The 26,516-nt window shown below is 44.7% G+C and overlaps 2 protein-coding genes across 2 annotated transcripts in view; both read left to right on the top strand.

Annotated features, from left to right (window-relative positions):
* The window catches only part of LOC137537088 (zinc finger protein 585A-like), a 51,954-nt gene extending 47,693 nt beyond the window's left edge, over positions 1-4,261 (top strand). The window contains exon 14 of the mRNA XM_068259231.1: positions 147-4,261. Within this exon, the coding sequence (XP_068115332.1) occupies positions 147-1,069 (923 nt within the window). The 3' untranslated portion in view covers positions 1,070-4,261. The remainder of the gene's footprint in view (positions 1-146) is intronic.
* Positions 4,262-10,898: 6,637 nt separating this feature from the next.
* On the top strand, positions 10,899-25,338 carry LOC137535247 (zinc finger protein 33B-like). The gene is made up of 7 exons (XM_068257061.1): positions 10,899-10,950; positions 12,629-12,748; positions 13,200-13,322; positions 13,408-13,531; positions 13,634-13,731; positions 13,849-15,235; positions 23,432-25,338. The coding sequence occupies exons 2-7, from the start codon at positions 12,653-12,655 to the stop codon at positions 25,009-25,011; spliced, it is 3,408 nt and encodes a 1,135-aa protein (XP_068113162.1). The 5' UTR covers positions 10,899-10,950; positions 12,629-12,652; the 3' UTR covers positions 25,012-25,338.
* Positions 25,339-26,516: the final 1,178 nt, after the last annotated feature.

Below are 26,516 nucleotides of genomic sequence, written 5' to 3'. Positions count from 1 at the left end.
GCAGGACTCAGGGGGTGTGGTCATATCGCATGCGTCATCCGCTGTTGCTTATATACTTTTTACAATTGTAACCAAGTCTATGGAAAATACTTGAGCGACATCTGTGGCTCCTGACTGATGCGTTGTAACGTTTGCTTTTTCTCCAGCACATGCACACGATGTTGGGACCCACCTAGAGGAGCATTTCATGCTACCCCCCAGGTATAATGCAGAAGATAATGGCGCCACACAGTATTCTCCAGGAGTTTACCCCGCCCCCCAAACATTACATCACCAAATGTACAATCTGGACAGGCCAAAGGATCTCGGCAACCCTGAGGATGCGTTTCATACATCGCATATGTTTACTCCGCACATCCATCCCAACTTTCACAGCATAGACGGAGCAAAGGATCCTCTCGATCTCGGGGAATCGTCCTCCAGCAAATCGTGTTCGGTCACGCACAGAGGTGACAAGATATTATCCTGTTCTGAATGTGATAAGAGTTTTAGGAGTAATTCGGTGCTTATTATACACCAGAGAAGTCACACGGGCGAGCGGCCATTTTCATGTTCAGAGTGTGGGAAAGGCTTCACTAATAAAGGAAACCTCCTCCGGCACCAGAAGAGTCACACCTGCGAGCGCTCGTTCCCGCAGCCGGAATGTGAGCAGAGCTTTCCGCAGGTGCGGCTCCCTCCCACATACCAGAGGATCCGTGCCAGCGAGCGCTCTTTCTTCTGTTCGGACTGCGGCAAGTATTTTATCAGCAAAGCGGTCTTCCTGAGACACCGCAGAACCCACACCGGGGAGCGGCCTTTCTCCTGTACAGAGTGTGGGAAAGGCTTCATTCAGAAATACAACCTGCTGAGGCACCAAAGAATCCACACAGGTGAGCGGCCCTTTTCATGTTCAGTGTGTGGGAAACGTTTTGCCCATAAAGAGAACCTGCTGAGGCACGAGAGGAGTCACACCGACGAGCGCCCCTTCCTGTGTCTGCAGTGCGGAAAGGGATTCTCAAAGAAAGTGACTCTGAATCAGCATCAGAGGACGCACACTCTCTGCTCCGAATTCTTCAGTGGCATTTCATAGCTTGACTTGTCCTATTCAAAGTAACTTGTCTAACGAAGGTGGGGAGCTTCCATAACATCAGCCTGAGATATTGAGGAATTTGGTGGGTGGAGTCACCTCTTATTATTTCTAAGGGAACCCCAGACATCGTTTTTGGGTGGTTGTGACGGCTACCTTTTATCCACATCTTGGTTTGTCCACAGGAAAATAAGGCAGTTTCAACTCATTGGCAATTGCTAAAAGGCTTCCCAGCCAAAAATGAGGTGGAGGAAATGAATACCCAGAAATTTAGAAGTAGGTGTTAGTCAACCCAGTGTGAGCTATCCTGTGACAGGGAGACACCTGTCGCCTCATCTACACTGAGGAAATGGTTCAAGCTTTCAGTGTTGTCATTTAAAGGGGCCCTGAGGTGAGAAGGAAAATGGAGGTGGATATTTATTTCCTTTTAAAGAATGCAAGTTTCCCAGTTGTCCCTATAATCCTCTACTTCTAATACTTTCAGCCACAGACCCTGAACAGGTGTGTAACTCAGACACTACTGGTGCATAAAAGTTTAGCAGGGCTGCCAGGCACCTGATGTTGTTTAAATGCAAATAAATATGGCAGCCACCATGTGGTTCTCACTTCAGGTGTGTTTTAAGCAGTCTTGAAGTTTCCAGAGTGTGACAATAATTTTGCAGAAGCTTCCAATTTCTTAGCTGTATAACTGGCTCGGGACCACTGATGGTTAAAACTACGCCGCACCTGTGGTCGCCTGAGCCTGATGTGGTGTAGTTTTAGCACCGAGCCTGGGATGCAATAGAGCAGTCACGCCAGCACAGATCTCCTCTTTAGACAACGGAATTCCGTACATCGTTCAAGAGCCGTTCTCATTGTCTCCTGACCGCCTGATCACTGTGAGCCAATCACAGTGATCAGGAAGTGTTAAGGCGTCCAGAGCATGTTAGTCCCAAATGGGTTAAAATTAGTTGAATGTGATTGTCCCAGAGAAATTATGGAAGGATCTAACTTCGAGCCAATTTGTGTTTGTCTTGAGAAGATGCAAGCAACCCAGCCAAGACCTCTAAGAACAATCCTGTGAGCCTCCACAAGTCCAGTTCATCCTTCAGAACAATTTAATAATAATAATATGCAAATAAGAATATTTGTAATCCTAGACCATATCATTTAGGAAGGAGGCTTAAAATAACTCCCAAGGATGAGCAAACGACTTCCCAAAGCAGTTCATGCCTCAGAAGAACAAAGGGACTGGTGACGAGGCAGATGGAAACATTAGGTGATAAAGCATTAACATTCACCATTTAGAGAACCCTTCTTTGTCGTAGTCTGAAAGGCCTAAAAAATCCAGAAAGAACTTGCATTTGGTCACCAAGAAAAAAAATCTGTCCTTGAATAATCTAATGTAAAAATAAAGACCCTGTATGACTTAACATGGTAAATGTATGATAATGTGTTAAAAGTGAAGGTTTAAGTAAATGAGCTTGAAGATCCTTAGCAGTGGGCAAGTAAACATTAGGACTAATCTACACAAAAACAATTTAATTGGATAGCTGTTTTTATACATTAAAGGAACTGAGGAGACTTCTTGAGTAGAGTTAAAGATGTTTTCTAGTGCATAAAAAGGAGAAAATGTCCAGTTGAAACTTCCTTATTTTCCCTCAGATTTGTTTCCGGAATCTGGTCCTGTTTGTTCCTGTGATTCATTGTGAGGGTCCAGCCTAACTCCCAGTCTTCCCACTCATTACCTTGTATTCCTCAAAATAAAAGAACAAAAACCAACAGTGCAGCTCTAAAAAGTGTCCAAGAAGTGCCACAAATATTCTGTAAATAAGATTATAACTGGTAAAAGTTCTCAAAACCACTTGCCAAATACTCTGTGCCACAGACATATTCTCATGGACGGCACGCTCCCCAGATAGACGGACCCTTGTTGTCATAGAATGAGTTAATTTGGGACCATGCCTATGATGTCCAGATGGTAATCCAACTAAAACTTCAGCTCCAAGATCATATCAAGAAGAATAAATAGTTTCAACAGATGTAGCAGACATTTTTGCAAATATAAAAAGAAGTAACTTGCAGCCAGGGCCGTGCCGAGGCATAGGCTGGAGAGGCTCCAGTCTCAGGGCGCAGTGTAGGAGGGGGCGCAGAATTCATTCAGCTGTCATCCCTAATTGTGTTTGAAGCAGAAAGAAATAAGAAAAGGGGATACATAGCAGTGACTGCAAGCCAGATAACTAGAGATTAAGGTGTTGGGGAGGTTGTGGGCCCTGTGGCGCCTCTTAGTCTAATAGCAATCAGTGTGTGACGGCTGGGGTGGGAGGGATGGAGGGGCGCACTTTGGTGTCTCAGCCTTGGGTGCTGGAGGACCTTGTCCCGGCTCTGCTTGCAGCTATTTAACTTGAAACCACTTCTCTGAACAACCACTGATTACTATCAACCACCAGGTGCATCTTCTCTTCAGAATGGTAGTTAATGAAGCTTGACCGGACTTGAAGGACTGATCTCTTATTTAACTTTTTTTTAAGTATTAAGCATTTTGTTGTTTGTGCATCCAAAATGTTAACAATGCCCATTACTACTTGTCTGTGTGGAAGGATCTGGATGTGGCCTAGAGAGGAGAAGTTGTACATTAGTACAGTTATTATCATAATCATAATCCCTGTCAGGATCCAGGAGATAAATCAATATAGTATCAGATCCATGTATTTGGAGAACCAGTCCTGTAGGAATCATACTTCATATAGCTTGCTGTGATGGACCAGGAGATGAGTCCCATTATTATGTCTCGCCATTTGTCCAAATAGCTCTTGAGGTCCTTTAGATACATACATTTAAAAGTGTTGCATGGTAATTTGGTTGCGGCATAAACTGAGGAAAAAACAGTTTGAAAGGGGCGCAGGAAATAGCGGTAGTAGAATATCCATAATTTTACTGATCTTCTACTACTTAATTTATATAGGAAAATATCGGTAATATTTGCCAATATTTCATTATGAATTAACCTCTCCCTACTCTCACTCAGAACCAACCCCCCCCCCCCCCCCCGGTGGTGCCTAACCTTAACCGACCCCCCCCCCCCCCCTCTCCCGCTGGTGCCTATCATTAACTTCCCCACCTGTTAGTGCCTAACAACCTCCCCCCTTGTGGTGCCTGCCCTTAACTCCTCCCCCCACCCACCTGGTTGGTGGTGCCTACTCTTAACTCCTCCCCTAAACCCCCCCCCCCCCCCCCCCTGGTGTTGCTTAACCACCTGGTGGTGCCTAAGCTTAAACTCCCACCTGGTGGTGCCTAACCTTAACCCCACGGTGGACAACTAACATGAAACCCCCATGGCTGCCTAACCTTAATCCTCCAATGGGTAACTGACCTTAACTCCTCTAACCTTGCCCTTTTCTCCCCCACCCTAAACCCCCAATTTGGGCGACCGCTAAATAGTGTGAGCCAGGGCCGCCCACTATGTGAACTGTGGCTACTAATAGCGGAGGCTTCACATCAAACATACCGTAGGCCCCTGTAGAGATAACAACAGTTGTAGAGAACAGGAGTTCTGAGTGAGCACCTGTAAGGAAGTGGAGAGTGGGCGTGGAGTGCTGTTCACCAAACCGATGTACTGTTTCCTGGGTTTCATGGAAACATATTTTGAATTATGTGGTGTGTTTTGAAATGCGTCGCTTGCCGTTAGAGTGTCACAGTAAGGCTATTTTGATGGATGCACAATATATATATTTTTTTCAAATAATGTTATTCACAAAATGACTTGTTTTGTACATCGGTTATGATGTTGATTATAGCAGTTTATTTTAAAGCGCTGAAGTGTATCTGAATGTCGCCTGTGAATGGTGAGGCCTGTTCACTGATGCTGCTGGTATATACTTCCTCTTTCATGTTCTTCCTTCTGTTTACTGTAAGGTGTGTCTTCTCCTTTATAATTGTGGCCTTCTATGAAAAATATGAATAAAAAAGATCAGTGTTATTGTTTTGTGTCTGAGTTTTGTAGAAGTTAATGAACTGGATTACTATTAAACTTCCTGCAATAAAAGTATATCTAAACCGGGACAAACAAAAATACTTAGATACTCACCTAGGTTTAGGGAAGGGTCTAGATGCAATAGAGTCTTCCCGGTCCTCTCTCCGTATCCTCGTTCCAGCGCCCGGCCTCCGAGGAGTTCTTTGACCGGCTTGGCTGAATACCTCTTTGGCACTCCTCGAGAAGCCTTCAGAAGTACTTGTGCCCCCAAGTACTTCCGAGGATGTGTGGATCTGTACTTGAGTGTAAGCAAGTCAGGGCTCGTGCATGTACCGTATGGATGGGCTCGTTTTTAGAATTACTTGGGGATGCGAGTACTTCCGAGGATGAGTGGATCCGTACTGAGTGTAAGCAAGTCAGGACTCGTGCATGCACCGTATGGATGGGGTCGCCTTTGGAATTACTTGGGGGTGCGAGTACTTCCGAGGATGAGTGGATCCGTACTGAGTGTAAGCAAGTCAGGGCTCGTGCATGCACCAGATGGATGGGCTCGTCTTTGGAATTACTTGGGGATGCGAGTACTTCCGAGGATGAGTGGATCCGTACTGAGTGTAAGCAAGTCAGGGCTCGTGCATGCACCGTATGGATGGGTCCGTCTTCAGAATTACTTGGGGACGCGAGTACTTCCGGGGATGAGTGGATCCGTACTGAGTGTAAGCAGGTCAGGACTCGTGCATGCACCGTATGGATGGATCCGTCTTCAGAATTACTTGGGGGTGCGAGTACTTCCGAGGATGAGTGGATCCGTACTGAGTGTAAGCAGGTCAGGGCTCCTGCATGCACCGTATGGATGGGCTCGTCTTTGGAATTACTTGGGGGTGCGAGTACTTCCGAGGATGAGTGGATCCGTACTGAGTGTAAGCAAGTCAGGGCTCGTGCATGCACCGTATGGATGGGCTCGTCTTTGGAATTACTTGGGGGTGCGAGTACTTCCGAGGATGAGTGGATCCGTACTGAGTGTAAGCAAGTCAGGGCTCGTGCATGCACCGTATGGATGGGCTCGTCTTCTGAATTACTTGGGAACTCGAGTGTTTGCAAAGACAGCCGAAGAGTCCCGAAGATCCAGAACTTCACTGGAGGAAGCTCAGGAATGAGGAACAGAAAGATTACAGGGAAGGCTCTATGGACTCCAGAGCCTACCCTATCCAAAGGTATTTCATTCTTTTTTATGATGCAGAGATATGTATGTATTTAGAGAGTTTAGCCTGTTTAATTCCCCCTCATCTGTGTCTAATCACTAGTTGGAATTGGACCCCTCAGCTGTGTCAACTGGCTACCTCGGCATAGAGGCTAATTGGAAAGCACAGGATGTTAACCCTATGTCTACTTCCATTAACGAAGGAAGTAGAAACACTGCAGATTTATTGCTGGATTTGTAACAGCTGTAACAAAGAAAGGCTGTTATGCTGTTGCTTATCTTTTAGAGCAGAGAGGAAGTTCTGAGTTCAGGTCCGCTTTAATGGATGCAATAGGGGGAAGAGGCTTCCAACTGCAGATAAAACTAAGTTAAAAACAAAAAGGCTCTCAGAGCTCGGCTGCGTTATTACATCGGCAGGAATTATTAGCCTGAGGAAGTGGGTTGGACCCCACAAAAAATATCACCATTGTGTAAATAAAATCCTTTTGCATGATTTGTAGTATTATCTGTTTGAGGCAAGCCTCCCGTCCATTTTCTATTTGACTGTTTTTAACTTAATTTATTTCACCTTGGGTGCCTCGGCTCTTTCCCCCATTGTGCGGTTCCCTTCCACTGGAGGGTGTGGTCCCCAGCACCAATTTGCATAGCTGGTGTCCTCCTCTTTTTGAAGCTAGCAACCATACACAGGAAGACTTCGGGACTACGTGAGTGGAGACAGGGTTTCTCCACTTGACGTATTTTTTTGTTTGCCTTTTTGTGAGTACCATTCACTTTTTCCCCTACAAGGATCTACTGCAATATTTGGGTGCCCCTTGTTTCTGTGTTTTTGTGGTGCCATCCCCCATTTCTGCTATCAAAGGGCCTTGGAGAAAAAGTAGAGGGCACATCTGAGCATCCTTTGGCCCAGGGCCCAACGCAGATCCCCAGTCGCTGTAGCAAAAGCTTACCGTTTTTGTTTAAAATATATTTCCCCCCCAGATTTTCCATCTTCTGTTAAATCTTCTATTGATTGGCTTAATTTTCTTTCTCCTCCTGAACCAGGGGAAATTTACATGTTAGGAGAATTGGCAATTTTTTTTTCCTCGGTAATACTCATGATTGACACTGAAGCAAAAACATTAATAGCAAAGACACAAGTCATATATTGTTTCCAGTACAGGAAGATTTAAGAAACGTCAGTTGTTATCTATGCAAAAGAGCTTCTCTGAGCTCCATGACCAAGTTGGTCACTGCTTACTGAGCACGTGTGCATCAAAGGAACAGTGATAGACAGCATCAGATAAGGTGATTACTGCATGCAAGTTGAAAGGGTCATTAGCTTTTAAAGTGGAACTGAAGTTTGTAATAAAACAAAGTGTTTCACTTACCTGGAGACATAACAACAAAAGTTGTTTAGGTGATACCTTTAATGACTAACTGTACAAGATTTCTTTCTTCTTCAGGCATTTTTCAGAACTATGGTTCTGATCCAGTTCTGAAATATGCCTGAAGAAGAAACTTAAAGGGATACTGTCGGGGGTCGGTGGAAAATGAGTTGAACTTACCCGGGGCTTCTAACGGTCCCCCGCAGACATCCTGAGCCCGCACAGCCACTCACCGATGCTCCGGCCCCGCCTCCGGTTCACTTCTGGAATTTCAGACTTTAAAGTCTGAAAACCACTGCGCCTGCGTTGCCATGTCCTCAATCCCGCTGATGTCACCAGGAGCATATTGTGCAGACACAGACCATACTCGACCTGCGCAGTACGCTCCTGGAGACATCAGCGGGAGCGAAGACACGGCAACACAGGCGCAGTGGTTTTCAGACTTTAAAGTCTGAAATTCCAGAAATTAACCGGAGGCGGGGCCGGAGCATTGGTGACTGGCTGCGCGGGCTCAGGATGTCTGCGGGGGACGGTGTCCCTTTTAAAGTAAACATTAAAGGAATCACCTAAACAACTTTTGTTGTTATGTTTTTGGATTCTCTCCATGACTAGTACCAAACCACACACAGCTGGCTTCACTTACCTGGGGCTTCTGCCAGCCCGTGCAGCCTTCCTGTCTCGCGCCAGTCCTCCACGATCCTCCATTCTCCCGCCGGCAGCTACTTTCATTTCTTTGGAATAAATCAGGACTCTATTGTGGGCTGGAACATGAAAAAAGATACACGTGGCTCAGGACGCACAGGCGCAGTTGGCGTGGACTTATAAGGCAACGCCAACTGCGCCTGCACGTCTTGAGCCACACGTGTCTTTTTCCATGTTCCAGCCCGCAATAGAGTCCTGATTTATTCCAATCTTCAGTTCCGCTTTAACCACTTGAGGACCACAGTACTAAACACTCCTAAAGGCCAGGCCATTTTTGTTAATTGGGCCACTGCAGCTTTAAGGCCAAGCTGCAAGGCCGCACAACTCAGCACATAGCTCTCTGTTGATGGGGTCTGATTGCCCCCCAGATGTTTTTTTTTTTCTTTAATAAATATTGATCTCTTTATTTTTACAATATTTTTTACTACCGGTATTTATTTTATCCCCACCCTCCCTCCCCCTGCCAGCCAATCACTGGGATCGGCTGTCATAGGCTTCAGCCTGTGATCGATCATGTCAGAAATGATCTATCGAATCATGTAATCAGCTACAAAAATGAACCGTGTATTCCCAGCATTAGGCGGTCCTGGGGTTGCCGCCACGGAGACGCACGTTGGCGTGACGCGGTCTTAAGCTAGTTTTAAATTATAAAGCAGAACAAACTGCAAATATGACAATATAATGCAATGCTATAAAAAAAAAGCTAACAGAAAAAAAAAATATGAGATGCGTTTATTTTCTACTAATGTTCTTTGAATTATCCAGACCACACATACATTTCATTATATCGTGTTTTTTTGTTTTTTTGTTTTTTGGCTTCAGTGTCACCTTAAGTTTGCAATTTTCATTCCTTATTATTTAGTTGACACTGTTGCATAATGTAGCAAATCAATAAAAATAATTAAATATGACCTACAAATTCCCATTAAGCAGGTATAAATTTGCAAGGTCTGAATCAAAAATTAGCAGGGACTAACAGTTATGATGATATGCTAGTGTTTCAGAGGCAACCGGACTTATCTGATAAAAAGCAACTTATCCTAGCTGACCATGTCAAGGACTTGGAAACAGGTCCTGACACAACAACTTGAAGTTTAAACAAGATGTTCTGTCTGAGCCGTGCACAGACATTATTCTGGAAGCATTGGGCCTGTCAGGTCCCTTTGGAGGTAAAGTGGGCTCAGAGCCGGGACAAGGTCCTCCAGCACCCAAGGCTGAGACACCAAAGTGTGCCCCTCCATCCCTCCACCCCAGCCGTCACACACTGATTACTATTAGACTAAGAGGCGCCCCAGGGCCCCCAACACCTTAATCTCTAGTTATCTGGCTTGTAGTCACTTCCATGTATCTCCTTTTCTTATTTCTTTCTGCTTCAAACACAATTAGGAATGACAGCTGAATGAATTGTGCGCCCCCTCCTACACTGCGCCCTGAGGCTGGAGCCTCTCCAGCCTATGCCTCGGCCCGGCCCTGAGTGGGCTCACTGTATAGGCCCTGAACAATACACTATGCAGATAAAACTATGATTCTGAAAGCTTACAGAGCCCAGGCCAGGACACTGGAGTCTTTGGGTCTGCTTGGTGCTTTTTGAACCCTCTGTTACTGGACCTTTCCTTCTATTCACCGGTACATGCGTCTTTATCGCAGATTGATTTACCAAGTTTCCCACCGTATCAGAAGCACTTACACTCCCAAAAAATTAGGTAGTCTTCTGCTGCTACACAACCGGGGGTGGTGGTGGGGGGGAGGGGGGCAGGAGAGGAAGCAGAGGCATGCACGGGGGGGAAGGGGGGGTGGTTCCGGGCACGCTGCATACAAACTGGGGGGACGCAGGAGGAGGCATGGGGGACACAGGAGGACACATGGGGAGACAGGAGGACACATGGGGGGACAACAAGAGGCAGACATCGGGGAGACAGGAGGACAAATGGGGGGACAACAAGAGGCAGACATCGGGGACACAGGAGGAGAGGACACATGGGGCAGACTGGGGGATACAGGAGGACAACATTTCGGGGAAAACATGTGCAAGATGCTCCTGGAATATGGATGCACCAGATATTTTAGTATATCTATATTTTTTTCCCCTGGTTTTTGCCCTCTAAACCAAGGTGTGTCTTATATTCCGGAGCATCCTATACAGCGGAAAATACAGTATTTCTGGTAAACCTATGCACTTTGCGTAGTGTCTATTATATTTGATATCACAATATAGCCAGTTAGTGCAGGAGAGCTTTTCAGACGAATTACAAAGCTGGTGGCTAGTTTATGCCGGTAATAATGCTGACCTTGGACAGGACCTGCCTTTATTCTGGGGAAGCAGGCAAAATCATTCATGAGAGGGGAAATCTCGGCATAGGTTAGTAGACAAAAAAAAGGAAATGTTTGCAGAATACTCTGAAGCGGAAAATATGATATCCTGTTAGTTTTTTTTTCGACCAAAGTAACCAAGTATAGTATATATATATATATTTTTTTTAATCTGCTAAAAAATAGAGAAGAACTGCTTTTTATTATAATTTCCACAAGATGGCGATCTCACTCATGTTAACTGGAACGCACAATCCAGAAATGTGGGGAAAGAGGTGGAACGCACAACTACTTCCTTGTCAGGAGCGAGCTTGAAGGAAGTAGAAAAGAGACCTTGCTGGGGCTGGCAGAGGAGGAGGTAGTAAGACATTCGACTTTTATTTTATTTTAATTCTAATAACTGTAATTGTTATCTTAATCTTTTTCCTCAATACTCAGCATATGGTATTCTATAATGATATTTACAATTATTTTACTATTATTTTATCTCTCTCATGTACTCCACAGTGCTGCTGTATAGAGAACGTTAATAAGTTTTGCATCACTCTGTGCACCAGAGGATCACAGCTGATAACTAGTATTAGTAGCATAATGTGCTATTTTTAGGCCTTGGAGGAATGAGGGAGGTGTAAGAGGAGATCTCTGATGGAAATATAAGTATACAGTATAATCTTGTTATAGTGAACTGATGTAGTAAACATTGGGGTATAATAAACCAATGTCCAAGTCCCAGCCAAGCCTCATTATAAGTATATGGGTGTAATGTCTGGCATAGTAAACCATGATATAATAGAACCTCTGTTTAAAGGGTCAGAAGAAAAAAAAAACAAGTTTTGCTTAACCGGGACTTCCTTCAGCCCCTGGTAGCCAATATGTCTCTTGCCGCAGTTCTGGTGTCCCGGGATCCCCTCTGTTGCAGATGCTGATCTTGCCAGTTCAGCATCATCTGCCCCTGCGTTAGCATCCGGCCGCGCTCCAGTGACCGGGAACATTCTGCACAGTCAGGTACAGTAGCTCTGCACCTGCACAACGTCTCATTAATCCTTTAGTCAGCACAAAGCAGGAAGTAAAATGTAGTGCTCCATTTGCAGCCCTTCAGCTTGGCTGGTTTACTGCAATGACTCACTTATTCCACAGGCAGGCGGGATCCTACACCTCCGTAGGGATGCTGGCTCTGCATATGGCTAACAGCTTGATAGAGATCTACAGAAAGCTCAAAACAGCATCTATCTCTATACTACTGCTTATTATGACTTTGATGTGATAATTAAAAGAGCTTAAAGTGTACCTTAGATTGGGCCACAGCAATAAAATATAGATACATGGGGCTTCCTCCAGCCCCCTCTGGCCTGATCGCTCCCACGCTGTCCAACATGATTGCGGCGGGAGCATGTTTACGGCTGGGCCTCGCATGCACACTTGGCCCTGGGCCGGAGGACTTTCTGGGGCCAATTACAGGTGAACAGGCAGTCAGAAGAGGACGGCGTGGGAGCGATCAGGCCGGAGGAGACTGGAGGAAGCTCCAGGTATGTATTGCTGTGGCCCCATCTCAGGTTTCTTTTAAATCACGGTTGGTGGTTCCTGTCCTGCATTGCATGAGCGACACTACAGTCCAGGTGGGGTGGAGGCTGTTGACCTGGGCACACCTCATCTCTTACACATGGGTGCTTGTCCTGCTTTCTGTTGGATCTGCATATGGTGCATTTGAGAGTAATCACTTCCATCTCAGTAACATTTGGCAGCTGATGACTTACTGTGAAGCGCATGGAGAGATTCAGTGGGAGGATCAGAGTAACATCAGAGTAATCATAGGTGTGTCAGTATATTGAAGCTTGGTAAAATACTAGATGCATATTCAGATGATTTCAGAAGGTTTGAACCAATACTCTAAGCGTGAGAGTACCAGTCATGCTTAGAAGAGTATTGGTTCTCAGGGGCTGCTGGGATGGAATGAGATGCATCTCTTTGTTGCCTAGTGACCCAGAAGGTGCAGCGATGCAGTCCAGATAATTATTCTGTTTGTTATCTTTCTGCAGAGCACAGTGTTCTGTGCAGATCACATGACCTCACGGGTGAGAATGGACACAGATCTAAGTCACGTGACCAAGAAGATAATAGACCTCACCCTGGAGATCATCTACCTGCTGACTGGAGAGGTGAGGAGGACTCTGGGAGTTCCTTGCATTCTTAGGTAACCATTATGCTGCTGCTATGTCTGATCCCCTCCCACTGTAGTCTGAGTCAGGCAGGGGTGCTTGATACAGTTATATGATGTCACACACCATTGATAGGAGTAGATGAGAGAGACAGATCTATGGGAACAATTGCCAATCTGAACAGGTAACTGCAACTGAATCATGCTTGCATTCTTAGCTCTGTCTACAGCCCGAGGAGGAGGGAGTTCTGCAACACCTGGAGGGGGAGGCATTATGGGTACACTGGAGTGAGATAATAGCTTCACTCACTTGTTATGGGAGAGGGGTGATGTCACACTTGTTATTGGATTCTGGAAGTGACATTTTCTTTCATAAAAAAGCACGCCTAAAGGAGGAGACAAGCAAGACGGGTAATGCTGTATTCTACTACTTTGTTGCTTTTGCATTGCAGAGTTTTCTTCCTCTAAAGTTTGGTGACCAGATGACCACCGCTTACTCCCTGACACCCGAGAGAGTCAAGAAGCAGAAGATTCTGGAGATTATCAACAATATGATGGAGCTGCTGACAGGAGAGGTGAGCAATGCTGGGAATTATGGGATATTATCCATTAACAGAAAGGGGCATGCCTTGGTGGAGACTATATCATTATGTGTGTCAGGTTCCTATGCGGTGTCAGGATGTCACCGTCTATTTCTCCATGGAGGAGTGGCAGTATGTAGAAGGACACAAGGACATCTACAAGGTTGCTGTGATGGAGAATCAGCCGCCCCTCACATCACCAGGTAAGAGGAGACTTTCATTTCATGGAGAGTCCACCTATATCCCCCATGATCTGATAAACACATAGAGACAATGCATTCAGTCATTGTGTATGTTTCCTACAGATGGATCTAATAACAGAAACTCACCAGCGATATGTACAGGTCCTCTTTATACCCAGAATTGTCCACAAGAAGATCACACCATTCCCCTACATTATCAGGTAGGTGGATATGAGGGTTTACAACTCAGTAGTCACTCTAACGTATCTTTTTTCTACATCGTGTCAGATTATTAGTGCTCAGATATTGAATACTGATTTCATGTTTTGTGGGTTTAGGGAAAAAAATCGATTCATATTAAAGAGGAGGAAGAAGAAGAAACATGTGTGAGGAGTGTCCAACAGTCTGCTGTTAAGGGTGATATGATTAATACAATCAAAGAGGAAGAAGGAGAGACGTATGTGAGGAGTGATCAGCAGTCTATGGAGAAGGGTGACATGATGGGGACAATTAAAGAGGAAGAAGAAGAGATGTATGTGAGGCGTGATCAGCAGTCTATGGAGGAGGGTGACATGATGGGGACAATTAAAGAGGAAGAAGAAGAGATGTATGTGAGGAGTGATCAGCAGTCTATAGAGAAGGGTGACATGATGGGGACAATTAAAGAGGAAGAAGAAGAGATGTATATGAGGAGTGATCAGCAGTCTATGGAGAAGAGTGACATGATGGGGACAATTAAAGAGGAAGAAGAAGAGATGTATGTGAGGAGTGATCAGCAGTCTATGGAGAAGGGTGACATGATGGGGACAATTAAAGAGGAAGAAGAAGAGATGTATGTGAGGAGTGATCAGCAGTCTATGGAGGAGGGTGACATGATGGGGACAATTAAAGAGGAAGAAGGAGAGATGTATCTGAGGAGTGATCAGCAGTCAATGGAGGAGGGTGACCTGATGGGGACAATTAAAGAGGAAGAAGAGATGTATGTGAGGAGTGATCAGCAGTCTCTGGAAAAGGGTGACATGATGGGGACAATTAAAGAGGAAGAAGAAGAGATGTATGTGAGGAGTGATCAGCAGTCTATGCAGGAGGGTGACAGGATGAGGACAATTAAAGAGGAAGAAGAAAAGACGTATGTAAGGAGTGATCAGACATCTATGGAGGAGGGTGACAGGATGAGGACAAGTAAAGAGGAAGAAGAGACATATGTGAGGAGGGATCAGCAGTCTACAGAGGAGGGTGACATTATGAGGATGATTGAAGAGGAAAAAGAGACATATATGATGAGTGATCAGCAGTCCACAGAGAAGGATGATGTGATGAGAATAAATAAAGAGGAAGAAGATGAGTTGTATGTGAGGATTGATCAACAGTCTATGGAGGAAGGTGACATGATGAGGACAATTAAAGAGGATGAAGAAGAGACCTATATGAGGAGTGATCAGCAGCCTGTTGAGGGAAAAATGAGGAAGCTTAAGGAAGAAGACAATACATATGTGAAGGATGATCACCCATTTACAGATGAGGGTAACATGATAGCAACAATTAAAGAGGAAGAAAAGACATATGTAAGGAGTGATCGGCAGTCTATTGAGGAGGGTGACATGATAAAGACAAATAAAAAGGAAGAGGAGGAGATGTATGTGAGGGGTGATCAGCAGGCTATGGAGGAATGTGAAATCGAAGGGAAAATTAAACAGGAGAAAACTTCTGTAAACATAGGCAAAGGTAAGTAATGAACACTAAATGCTGAAATGGGAGCATAAGACTGAGCTATGAACATTAGGTGCTTGATTCACTAAGACAAATAGCATGCCTTGTCAAAGTCAGCACGCCTTATCAGAGTAGCATAGCGAACTCTACGAACCCGCAGGGGCTCAGGTCAGGATGAGTGCAGCTCTCGTCATTGCCAATTAGCAGGCATAAGTTCGCTATGCTACTTGATAAGGCAGTGGTCCTGAATGTGGTCCCCTGAGGCTTTTTTACTGGCCCCCCACGCACAAAATGTATTACTTATAGATGCGGTCAGCTACATCTTTAAATATTGGTGGTCCGCATATAGAATAGCAGTGCTGGCACCACCCATCCACATGGAAGCCAGAAAGCAGTTAGTCGCTGGTTTCCAATCAAATTCAATTCCAATTGGACTGCAGGTTTTCCCCTGGGTATGCTCTACTGTCCGGCCCGGCAAAGACGTATACATCATTTTATGTATCCTCCGGCCCCCCAGCAGTCTGAAGTATGTTGACCCGGCCCTCAACCCAAACAGTTTTCTGGACTCCTGTGATAAGGCGTGCTAACTTTGATAAGGCGTGCTATTTGTCTTAGTGAATCAAGCCCTATATCTGTTAAAACACAGCAGAAGTAACCTAAACTGTTTTTTTTTAATTCATCTCTAGTACTGAACATTATGTAATATACCCATCTAATATTGAAAGTTTTATATCACATATCAAATTATTTTTATTCTGTATGGAAGGTCCATCTCCATTCCTCAGTATAACATCATAATATTAACAAATGAGGAGGAGATACTGTACACCATATGAAAGGCCCATCTCCATTCCTCAGTATAGCATCATAGTACCAACACATGAGGAGGAGATACTGTACACCATATGAAAGGCCCATCTCCATTCCTCAGTATAACATCATAGTACCAACACATGAGGAGGAAATATTGTACACCATATGAAAGGCCCATCTCCATTCCTCAGTATAACATCATAGTACCAACAAATGAGGAGGAGATACTGTACACCATATGAAAGGCCCATCTCCATTCCTCAGTATAACATCATAGTACCAACAAATGAGGAGGAGAAACTGTACACCATATGAAAGGCCCATCTCCATTCCTCAGTATAACATCATAGCACCAACAAATGGGGAGGAGATACTGTACACCATATGAAGGCCCATCTCCATTCCTCAGTATAACATCATAGTACCAACAAATGAGGAGGAGATACTGTACACCATATGAAAGGCCCATCTCCATTCCCCAGTATAATATCATAGTACCAACAAATGAGAAGGAGATACTGTACACCATATGAAAGGCACATCTCCATTCCTCGGTATAACATCACAGTACCAACCAATAAAACAACGTATTTTCAACCACATACCACCTCACCACTCCACAATGGTATTATCAGTATAGATTTTCTTTGAATTAGTGTACCACAGTTATTATTACCTCTATTATAATTTTTCTAGGTTTTACATCTGCACCCAACCTTCCATTTTAAAGCTCCATACATCTGTGGCAGTCAAGTTTTTGTACATTACCGGTAACCATTTCAGCCGCCCGGACGTGATCCTCACGTCCAGGCGGCGGCTTTGCTGTGGTGCTGCGCTTCGGCGCGCTCCCGTGCTGTCCCCCGGTAGCCCTGGGATCAGTGAACAGGAACGTGGTTCCCGATCACCGATCCGTGTCCCCAGCAGAAAAACCGAAGCTCTCTTACTAGAGGCTTCAGTCTTTCTGCAAAAAAAAGTTTCCCCGTCCTCCTTGTGCTTCCGGTGATCAAGAAATCCAACCTTAGTCATGCCCTATGTTTTGACAGAATGAAAGCCACAGTAGATGACACACTCCCTCAGTTCGAAAAAGTTTGGAAACCGTACTTTATACATTATTCCCGTTGGCTTCCTGCGTCTCTCACAGCAGTATAGCTTAAACGATCTCACCTAGGCACTTCCTTATCTTCTGATTCCATCACTATAATGGGATTGGTAGCAGCTCGGCACCATCTTCCTCTTACCTCCCCCTTCTCCTATCACTCTCTCTTTTGCTCTCTTCTCTTTCCTCTCTTACCTCCTCCCTGATGGTCTCTGTCCCATCAGGAGGAGGCAATAAATAACAATAGCTACTCACAGACTGTCGGCTAAACGTATAGAGTGGCCCATGGATTGGTCCATGATCATATTATTCAGCACTTCCGCGACCTCTGGTCTACACAGAAATCTACACGGTATAAACTGTCAAGATCATTAAACCGCCGACACTGTATGGTGGTTTCCCCTCCTCAAGTACTTTTTATACTAGTTTAATGTTGACTTGGGATGTCAGTAATTGATGCCTTCGAGCTGCTGACATCCAAAATGTTTCCACATGTAATATTATCTGCCCTTGCAGATTCTGTTGTACCCTGCGATGCATATAAATTTGCACTAAGTTGCGGTTTGTAAAACGCACTTTGATATTGCACTGTTGAGTTGTTCTATTATATTGAAAAACCAATAAAACATTTTTGAAAATAAAAATAAACTCAAGGTAGAATAGTAAAACTACATCAACATATATTTTACATTAACATTTACACATATAATTACATTAACCACTTCCCGACCACCCACTGCACAGGGGCGGCCGGAAAGTGGATCCCGCAAGGACAGCCGCATGTACAATTGACAGCGGTCCTTGTACGGGCATGGGCGGAGCGATCGCGTCATTCGTGACGCGATCAGCCACTGGCGACTGGCTCCGCCCCCCTCGCGCTGTAACCCGCTGGCCGTTCGGAAGCGCCGGCTGGTTACTAGCACCCGGATCGCCGCATACAAAGTGTATAATACACTTTGTAATGTATACAAGGCTGCCTCCTGCCCTGGTGGTCCCAGTGTCCGAGGGAACACCAGGGCAGGCTGAAGCCACCCTAGTCTGCACCCAAGCACACCGATTTCCCCCCCCCCCCTGCCCCCTGATCGCCCACAGCACCCCTCAGACCCCCCCCCCTGCCCACCCCCAGAACACTGTTTGCACCCAATCACCCCCCCTAATCACCCATCAATCACTCCCTGTCACTATCTGTAAACGCTATTTTTTTTTATGCCCTAAACTGCCCCCTGCTCCCTCCTGATCACCCCCCACCCCTCAAATTCTCCCCAGACCCCCCCCATGTGTACTGTATGCATCTATCGCCCCTGATCACCTGTCAATCACCCATCAATCACCCCCTGTCACTGTCACCCATCAATCAGCCCCTAACCTGCCCCTTGCGGGCAATCTGATCACCCACCCACACCAATCGCCCGCAGATCTGACGTCAGATCACCTCCCAAGTGCAGTGTTTACATCTGTTCTCTACCCTAAACACCCACTAATTACCCATCAATCACCCCCTATCACCACCTGTCACTGTTACCCATCAGATCAGACCCTAATCTGCCCCTTGCGGGCACCCAATCACCCGTCTACATGCTCAGATTGCCCTCAGACCCCCCCCTTATCAATTCGCCAGTGCATTATTTACATCTGTTCTTCCCTGTAATGACCCACTGATCACCTGTCAATCACCCCCTGTCACTGCCACCCATAAATCATCCCCTGTCACTGCCACCCATCAATCAACCCCTAACCTGCCCCTTGCGGGCAATCTGATCACCCACCCACACCAATAGATCGCCCGCAGATCCGACATCAGATCACCTCCCAAGTGCAGTGTTTACATCTGCTCTTTCCTCTAAACACCTACTAATTACCCATCAATCACCCCCTATCACCACCTGTCACTGTTACCCATCAGATTAGACCCTAAACTGCCCCTTGCGGGCACCCAATCACCCGCCCACACGCTCAGATTGCCCTCAGACCCCCCCCCTTATCAATTCGCCAGTGCATTATTTACATCTGTTCTTCCCTGTAAAAACCCACTGATCACCTGTCAATCACCTATCAATCACCCATCAATCACCCCCTGTCACTGCCACCCATCAATCACCCCCTGTCACTGCCACCCATCAATCAGCCCCTAACCTGCCCCTTGCGGGCAATCTTATCACCCACCCACACCAATAGATCGCCCGCAGATCCGACGTCAGATCACCTCCCAAGTGCATTGTTTACATCTGTTCTCTACCCTAATAGAGGGTATCTGCCCCTAGGGCACTCAATCACCCGCCTACACCCTCAGAACGCCCTCAGACCCCAGCCCTGATCACCTCGCCAGTGCATTGCTTGCATCTATTCCCCCCTCTAATCACACCTTGAGACACCCATCAATCACCTCCTGTCACCCCCTAGCACACCTACCCATCAGATCAGGCCCTAATTTGCCCCGTGTGGGCTCCTGATCACTCGGCCAAACACTCAGATCCCCCTCAGACCCCCTTCCGATCACCTCCCCAGTGCATTGATTGCATCTATTTTCCCCTCTAACCACCCCCTGAGACACCCATCAGTCACCCCCCAGAACTCCTATCCATCAGATCAGGCCCAATACAACCTGTCATCTAAAAGGCCACCCTGCTTAGGACCGGTTCCACAAAATTCGCCCCCTCATAGACCACCTGTCATCAAAATTTGAAGATGCTTATACCCCTGAACAGTCATTTTGAGACATTTGGTTTCCAGACTACTCACGGTTTTGGGCCCGTAAAATGCCAGGGCGGTATAGGAACCCCACAAGTGATTCCATTTTAGAAAAAAGACACCCAAGGTATTCTGTTAGGTGTATGATGAGTTCATAGAAGATTTTATTTTTTGTCAAAGGTTAGCGGAAATTGATTTTTATTGTTTTTTTTTTTCACAAAGTGTAATATTTCACGAACTTGTTACAAAAAATAAAATCTTCTATGAACACGCCATACACCTAACGGAATACCTTGGGGTGTCTTCTTTCTAAAATGGGGTCACTTGTGGGGTTCCTATACTGCCCTGGCATTTTAGGGGCCCTAAACCGTGAGGAGTAGTCTAGAAAACAAATGCCTCAAAATGACCTGTGAATAGGACGTTGAGCCCCTTAGCGCACCTAGGCTGCAAAAAAGTGTCACACATGTGGTATCGCCGTACTCAGGAGAAGTAGTATAATGTGTTTTGGGGTGCATTTTTACACATACCCATGCTGGGTGGGAGAAATCTCCAATGAGTACCTTTAGGATTTCACAGGTCATTTTGCGACATTTGGTTTCAAGACTACTCCTCACGGTTTAGGGCCCCTAAAATGCCAGGGCAGTATAGGAACCCCACAAATGACCCCATTCTAGAAAGAAGACACCCAAAGGTATTCCGTTAGGAGTATGGTGAGTTCATAGAAGATTTTATTTTTTTGTAACAAGTTAGCGGAAAATGACACTTTGTGAAAAAAACAATTAAAATCAATTTCCGCTAAGTTGTGACAAAGAATAAAATCTTCTATGAACTCACCATACTCCTAACGGAATACCTTGGGGTGTCTTCTTTCTAAAATGGCGTCATTAGTGGGGTTCCTATACTGCCCTGGCATTTTAGGGGCCCTAAACCGTGAGGAGTAGTCTTGAAACAAAAATGACCTGTGAAATCCTAAAGGTACTCACTGGACTTTGGGCCCCTTAGCGCAGCTAGGGTGCAAAAAAGTGCCACACATGTGGTATCGCTGTACTCAGGAGAAGTAGTATAATGTGTTTTGGGGTGTATTTTTACACACACCCATGCTGAGTGGGAGAAATATCTCTGTAAATGGACAATTGTGTGTAAAAAAAAAAATCAAACAATTGTCATTTACAGAGATATTTCTCCCACCCAGCATGGGTATGTGTAAAAATACACCCCAAAACACATTATACTACTTCTACTGAGTATGGCAATACCACATGTGTGGCACTTTTTTGCAGCCTAACTGCGCTAAGGGGCCCAAAGTCCAATGAGCACCTTTAGGCTTTAAAGGGGTGCTTACAAATTAGCACCCCCCAAAATGCCAGGACAGTAAACACACCCCACAAATGACCCCATTTTGGAAAGTAGACACTTCAAGGTATTCAGAGAGGGGCATGGTGAGTCCGTGGCAGATTTCATTTTTTTTTTGTCACAAGTTAGCAGAAATGGAAACTTTTTTTTTTTCTTGTCACAAACTGTCATTTTCCGCTAACTTGTGACAAAAATAATATCTTCTATGAACTCACTATGCCTCTCAGTGAATACTTTGGGATGTCTTCTTTCCAAAATGGGGTCATTTGGGGAGTATTTATACTATCCTGGAATTCTAGCCCCTCATGAAACATGACAGGTGGTCAGAAAAGTCATAGACGCTAATAATGGGAAAATTCACTTTTGCACCATAGTTTGTAAACGCTATAACTTTTACCCAAACCAATAAATATAGGCTGAATGGGTTTTTTTTTTAATCAAAAACATGTTTGTCTACATTTTTCGTGCTGCATGTATACAGAAATTTTACTTTATTTGAAAAATGTCAGCACAGAAAGTTAAAAAAATCATTTTTTTTGACAAAATTCATGTCTTTTTTGAGGAATATAATAAAAAGTAAAAATTGCAGCAGCAATCAAATAGCACCAAAAGAAAGCTTTATTAGTGACAAGAAAAGGAGCCAAAATTCATTTAGGTAGTAGGTTGTATGAGCGAGCAATAAACCGTGAAAGCTGCAGTGGTCTGAATGGAAAAAAAGGGTCTGGTCCTTAAGGAGGGTAAAGCCTGCGGTCCTCAAGTGGTTAAAAAATAATTGTTTATGTCCCACACCAAAATATTACCCAAATAAAAATTTTAATGGAAAAAAATAAAAAAAAACAACAAATAGTTACCTAAGGGTCTGAACTTTTTAAATATGCATTTGAAGGGCTTATACTACGAACATTTTTTAAATTATAAGCTTGTAAATAGTGATGGACACAAAACGGAAAAAATGCACCTTTATCTCCAAATAAAATATTGGCGCCATACATTGTTATAGAGACAACATTTAAATGGTGTCATAACCGAGACAAAGGAGCAAATAAAATACATGGGTTTTAATTATTGTAGCGTGGATTATTTTAAAGTTATAATGGCTGAAAACTGAGAAATAATGAATTTTTCCCATTTTTTTCTTATTAATCCTGTTAACCACTTGCCGACCGCACGCTTATACCGTGCGTCGGCAAAGTGGCAGCTGCAGGACCAGCGACGCAGTATTGCGTCGCCAGCTGCAGGCTGATTAATCAGGAAGCAGCCGCTCGTGCGAGCGGCTGCTTCCTGTCAATTCACGGCGGGGGGCTCCGTGAATGGCCTGCGGGCCGCCGATGGCGGCTCGCAGGCTAAATGTAAACACAAGCGGAAATAATCCGCTTTGTTTACATTGTACGGCGCTGCTGCGCAGCAGCGCCGTAAGGCAGATTGGCGATCCCCGGCCAATCAGCGGCCGGGGATCGCCGCCATGTGACAGGAGACAGCCTGTCACTGGCTGCACAGGACGGATAGCGTCCTGTGCAGCCCGGTTCACCAGGGGGGGCCAGGTAGGAGAGAGGGAGGGGGAGGATTTCGCCGCGGAGGGGGGCTTTGAGGTGCCCCCCCCCCCGCAACACCCGGCAGGCAGGAGCGATCAGACCCCCCCAGCACATCATCCCCCTAGTGGGGAAAAAAGGGGGCGATCTGGTCGCTCTGCCTGCACGCTGATCTGTGCTGGGGGCTGCAGAGCCCACCCAGCACAGATCAGCTAAAACAGCGCTGGTCCTTGAGGGGGGGTAAAGGGTGGGTCCTCAAGTGGTTAAAATGCATTTATAAAAAAAGAATTCTTAGCAAAATGTACCACCCAAAGAAAGCCTAATTAGTGGTGGAAAAAACAAGATATAGATCAATAAATTGTGTTAAGTAGTGATAAAGTTATTCACGAATGAATGGGAGGTGAAAATTGCTCTAATGCATAAGGTGAAAAATATCCGCGGGCTGAAATGGTTAAACCATTAATCCATAACTCATATAGTCGTATGCAACCTAGGTAAGAACTAGCACTGGTCAAAAATTGTACAAAAAAAAAAAAAACACTACCAGTATATGCTTTTTAACCACCAATATGATTTATTGTCAAAATCAAGGTAATAAGGTCTATACGAATTACCATTTTCAGCAAAAATTCTTACATATGAATATGTTTTTGTAAACTTTTTGTACATGTTTTGTGACTACAATATAGAAAACATTACTGAAATATGACTTCTCTGTTTTATATTTAGCAGATGGCCATAGATTCTCCTATACCTCTGAGGAACAGTTAATGTCATCTGCAGATCATGGTCTATGTGATAATGGACAGAGACCAATGGATACTTCAGATCCTGAGAAGTCATCTACCGACTCCCAGAGAGAGAAATCAGACCTGCAGCCAGGACTTTCAATTGTAGATGGATCACCAGACACATCTCTTTCAAAAGAATCGTCTTTTCCTTGTTCAAATGATGCTAACCATGTACACAAGACGTTATTTCAATGCTCTGATTGTGAAGAATGTTTTATGTCCAGATCAAGTTTTAGTAGACACAAGAAAATTCACCCAGCTAAGCATTCGTTCACCTGTTCAAATTGTGGAAGTTGGTTTACAACCAAGTCTGATCTCGCCAGACATCAAAGAATCCACAACGAGGCACGACCTTACTTGTGCCCAGAGTGTGGGAAATCATTTAAAGACAGATTGGTCTTTTTCCGACACCTGAAGCTCCATACTGGCGAAAGGCCTCAGTCCTGTTCTGAGCGCGGCCAGTGTTTTAAACACAAGGCCGATCTGACTGAGCATCTTAGGGTTCACACAGATGAAACACCTTTCGTCTGTTCGGAATGTGACAAGAGTTTCACTCGAATTAATACTCTTAAGGTGCATCAGCGAATGCACATAGGCAAGATGCCCTACTCCTGTAAAGAGTGCGGGAAATGCTTTGCCCAGAAAACTAAGCTTAACGTACACCAGCTAACCCACAGTGGTGAACGGCCGTTCCTCTGTTCTGAGTGTGGGAAGGGCTTTTCTCAGAAATCATACCTCAGCAAACATCGGAAATTTCACAAGGGGAAGTTCCCATGTTCAGAGTGTGAGAAATCATTCACGACAAAGACGAATCTCATCACTCACCAGAGAGTTCACAATGGTGAGAACCCTTTTTCCTGCACAGAGTGTGGGAAATGTTTTTCGTTAAAAGGAAATCTCGATAACCACTTAAAACTCCACAGTGGCGAGCCATTTTCCTGTGCCCAGTGTGGGAAAGCCTTCATAAGAAATAAGGACCTTCTCTGGCACCAGAGGAGTCATACAAATGAGCGGCCATTTATTTGTTCACAGTGTGGTAAAAGCTTTGCCTTGAAAACTGGTCTACTGATCCACAAGAGACGTCACTCAGGAGAGCGTCCATTTTCATGTTCAGAGTGTGGGAAATGTTTTTTCGAGAGAGGTAACCTTCGGAAGCATCAGGTAATCCACACAGGAGAGCGTTTGTTTTTCTGTTTATTGTGCAGTGCGTATTTCAAACAGAAAGCCAGCCTCATAAGGCACGAGAGACTACACACAGACGAGCTGCCTTTCTCATGTTCAGAGTGTGGGAAATGTTTTTCCGAGAGAGGTAGCCTTCAGACACATCAGACAAGCCACATGGGAGAGGGTTTGTTTTTCTGTTCATGGTGTAGCGGGCATTTCAAACAGAAAGCCAACCTCATAAGGCATGAGAGACTACACACAGGCGAGCGGCCTTTCTCATGTTCAGAGTGTGGGAATAGTTTTATTGACAACGGAGCTCTGATTAGACACCAGAGAAGCCACCTGGAAGACCTCTAATTCAACACGGTGGAGACCACGCCTGCTGATGCTAGTGACTATATTATAACAACATTTTAAAGGCTCGAGTTTCTATGTTCATAAAGTTTGTCCATTTAAAACTGGTATCTCCCTTTTATAGGTTGGATCTTGAAGGTTGATTCACCCTTTAAGTTCACACATGACTTTTGTTTTATGGAGAAATAATAAAATGAATGAAAGAGCAGCTGTAATGACACTTAGCAGAATGTTATAAATTGTACAAGATACTAATGTGTATCTTAAAGGGATCTGAGCAGCTGTTTAAAAAACAACAACAAACTAATGGGGTGGGATGTTGGGAGGTGACAAGCATTCAATTACCTTGGGGGGGGGGGGGGGGGTGATATTATGTGGCCCTAGCCTTCGCAATGCATGAAGGGAGACGTAGTCCATTATTGTGGCGTCCGAGCCTGTGCAATATTGGTGCAGACACTTCAATGTTCAGCAGCGGCAGCTGGGACAGAGAAAATGGTGGACTGCATGCAGATAATTAATTGCTGCCCCCCAACAATCCACACCATTTATGGACCCTTCTTTAGGGGGAGGTTCATTTGATATATTTTTTCTTCTAGATGCTCAATCAGTGTTCAGGTTACTTTAATTATCCTGCTTTCAACATGAGAAACACTTTTATATCTATATATTGCTGTATATTGCTATGTAGCCCTGTCCTTCCAGTGAGGCTGTTTAATATGCAGAATTCTTCTCCCAGAGCATGCTGGGAGACCAGAGATGTTTTTTACTGGCTTTAGAACTCTCAGTAAACAACCAGAGATCACCTGACAGGACTAAAGCTGTGGCCACCTGGGTTACATTTCAGAATGTAAATCAGGGAGAGGAAAGATTTTACATTGGGCAAACTATGACTAAATCATTTATACATGAATATTGTAAAAAAAAAAAAAAAAGCAATTTTATCCCTTATGTTATTTTGACTACAGCTCCTCTTTAAATATTGAACAGTTCTTCCTCTGGTTGGTATTTGGGCCCTGGATCCTCCCTGTTTTTAGCTGGTCTCTTATCCCTAAGAGGGTATCTTGCAATCCTTACTAATGGTCAGGCAGAAGTGACTTAGTAAAGAGGGGGATCCTTGTTCCCATCACCAGCCTTGCTGAAAGATGAGTACATATTAGATACTGGAAAGGAAAGTGGCACTTCTCAGCCTCCCAATAGGAGTAGCAGAATAGCAGTGTGTTCTTTACATGCACTATTTACCGTGTGTGTGTGCAAACACAGGATAATCACTATTCACAAATTGTCAGCACTGAAAAAGGGCGGGACTCCTTAATAATTAGAAATTGTTGAAGAGCTAGAAATGTAAGGGATTCTTAAGGAGCAACTGTGACCAAGGATTGAACTTCATTCCAATCAGTAGCTGATACCCCCTTTCCCATGAGAAATCTTTGCCTTTTCTTGAATAGATCATCAGGGGGTCTGTATGGCTGATATTGTTGTGAAACCCCTCCCACAGTGTGATGTCAGGA

The sequence above is a fragment of the Hyperolius riggenbachi genome, chromosome 10, assembly GCF_040937935.1.
Source record: "Hyperolius riggenbachi isolate aHypRig1 chromosome 10, aHypRig1.pri, whole genome shotgun sequence".
NCBI lineage: Eukaryota > Metazoa > Chordata > Amphibia > Anura > Hyperoliidae > Hyperolius > Hyperolius riggenbachi.
Note: the sequence above shows the minus strand (reverse complement) of the source record. Positions and strands in the feature narration are given on the sequence as shown.

Bases quoted from the DNA above. Each gene is read 5' to 3' on its own strand.
- LOC137535247 (XM_068257061.1), top strand. From the start codon at position 12,653: ATGACCTCACGGGTGAGAATGGACACAGATCTAAGTCACGTGACCAAG. The intron at 12,749-13,199 runs GTGAGGAGGACT...TTTGCATTGCAG, and splicing joins TCTACCTGCTGACTGGAGAG to AGTTTTCTTCCTCTAAAGTT. The intron at 13,732-13,848 runs GTAGGTGGATAT...TTGTGGGTTTAG, and splicing joins CCATTCCCCTACATTATCAG to GGAAAAAAATCGATTCATAT.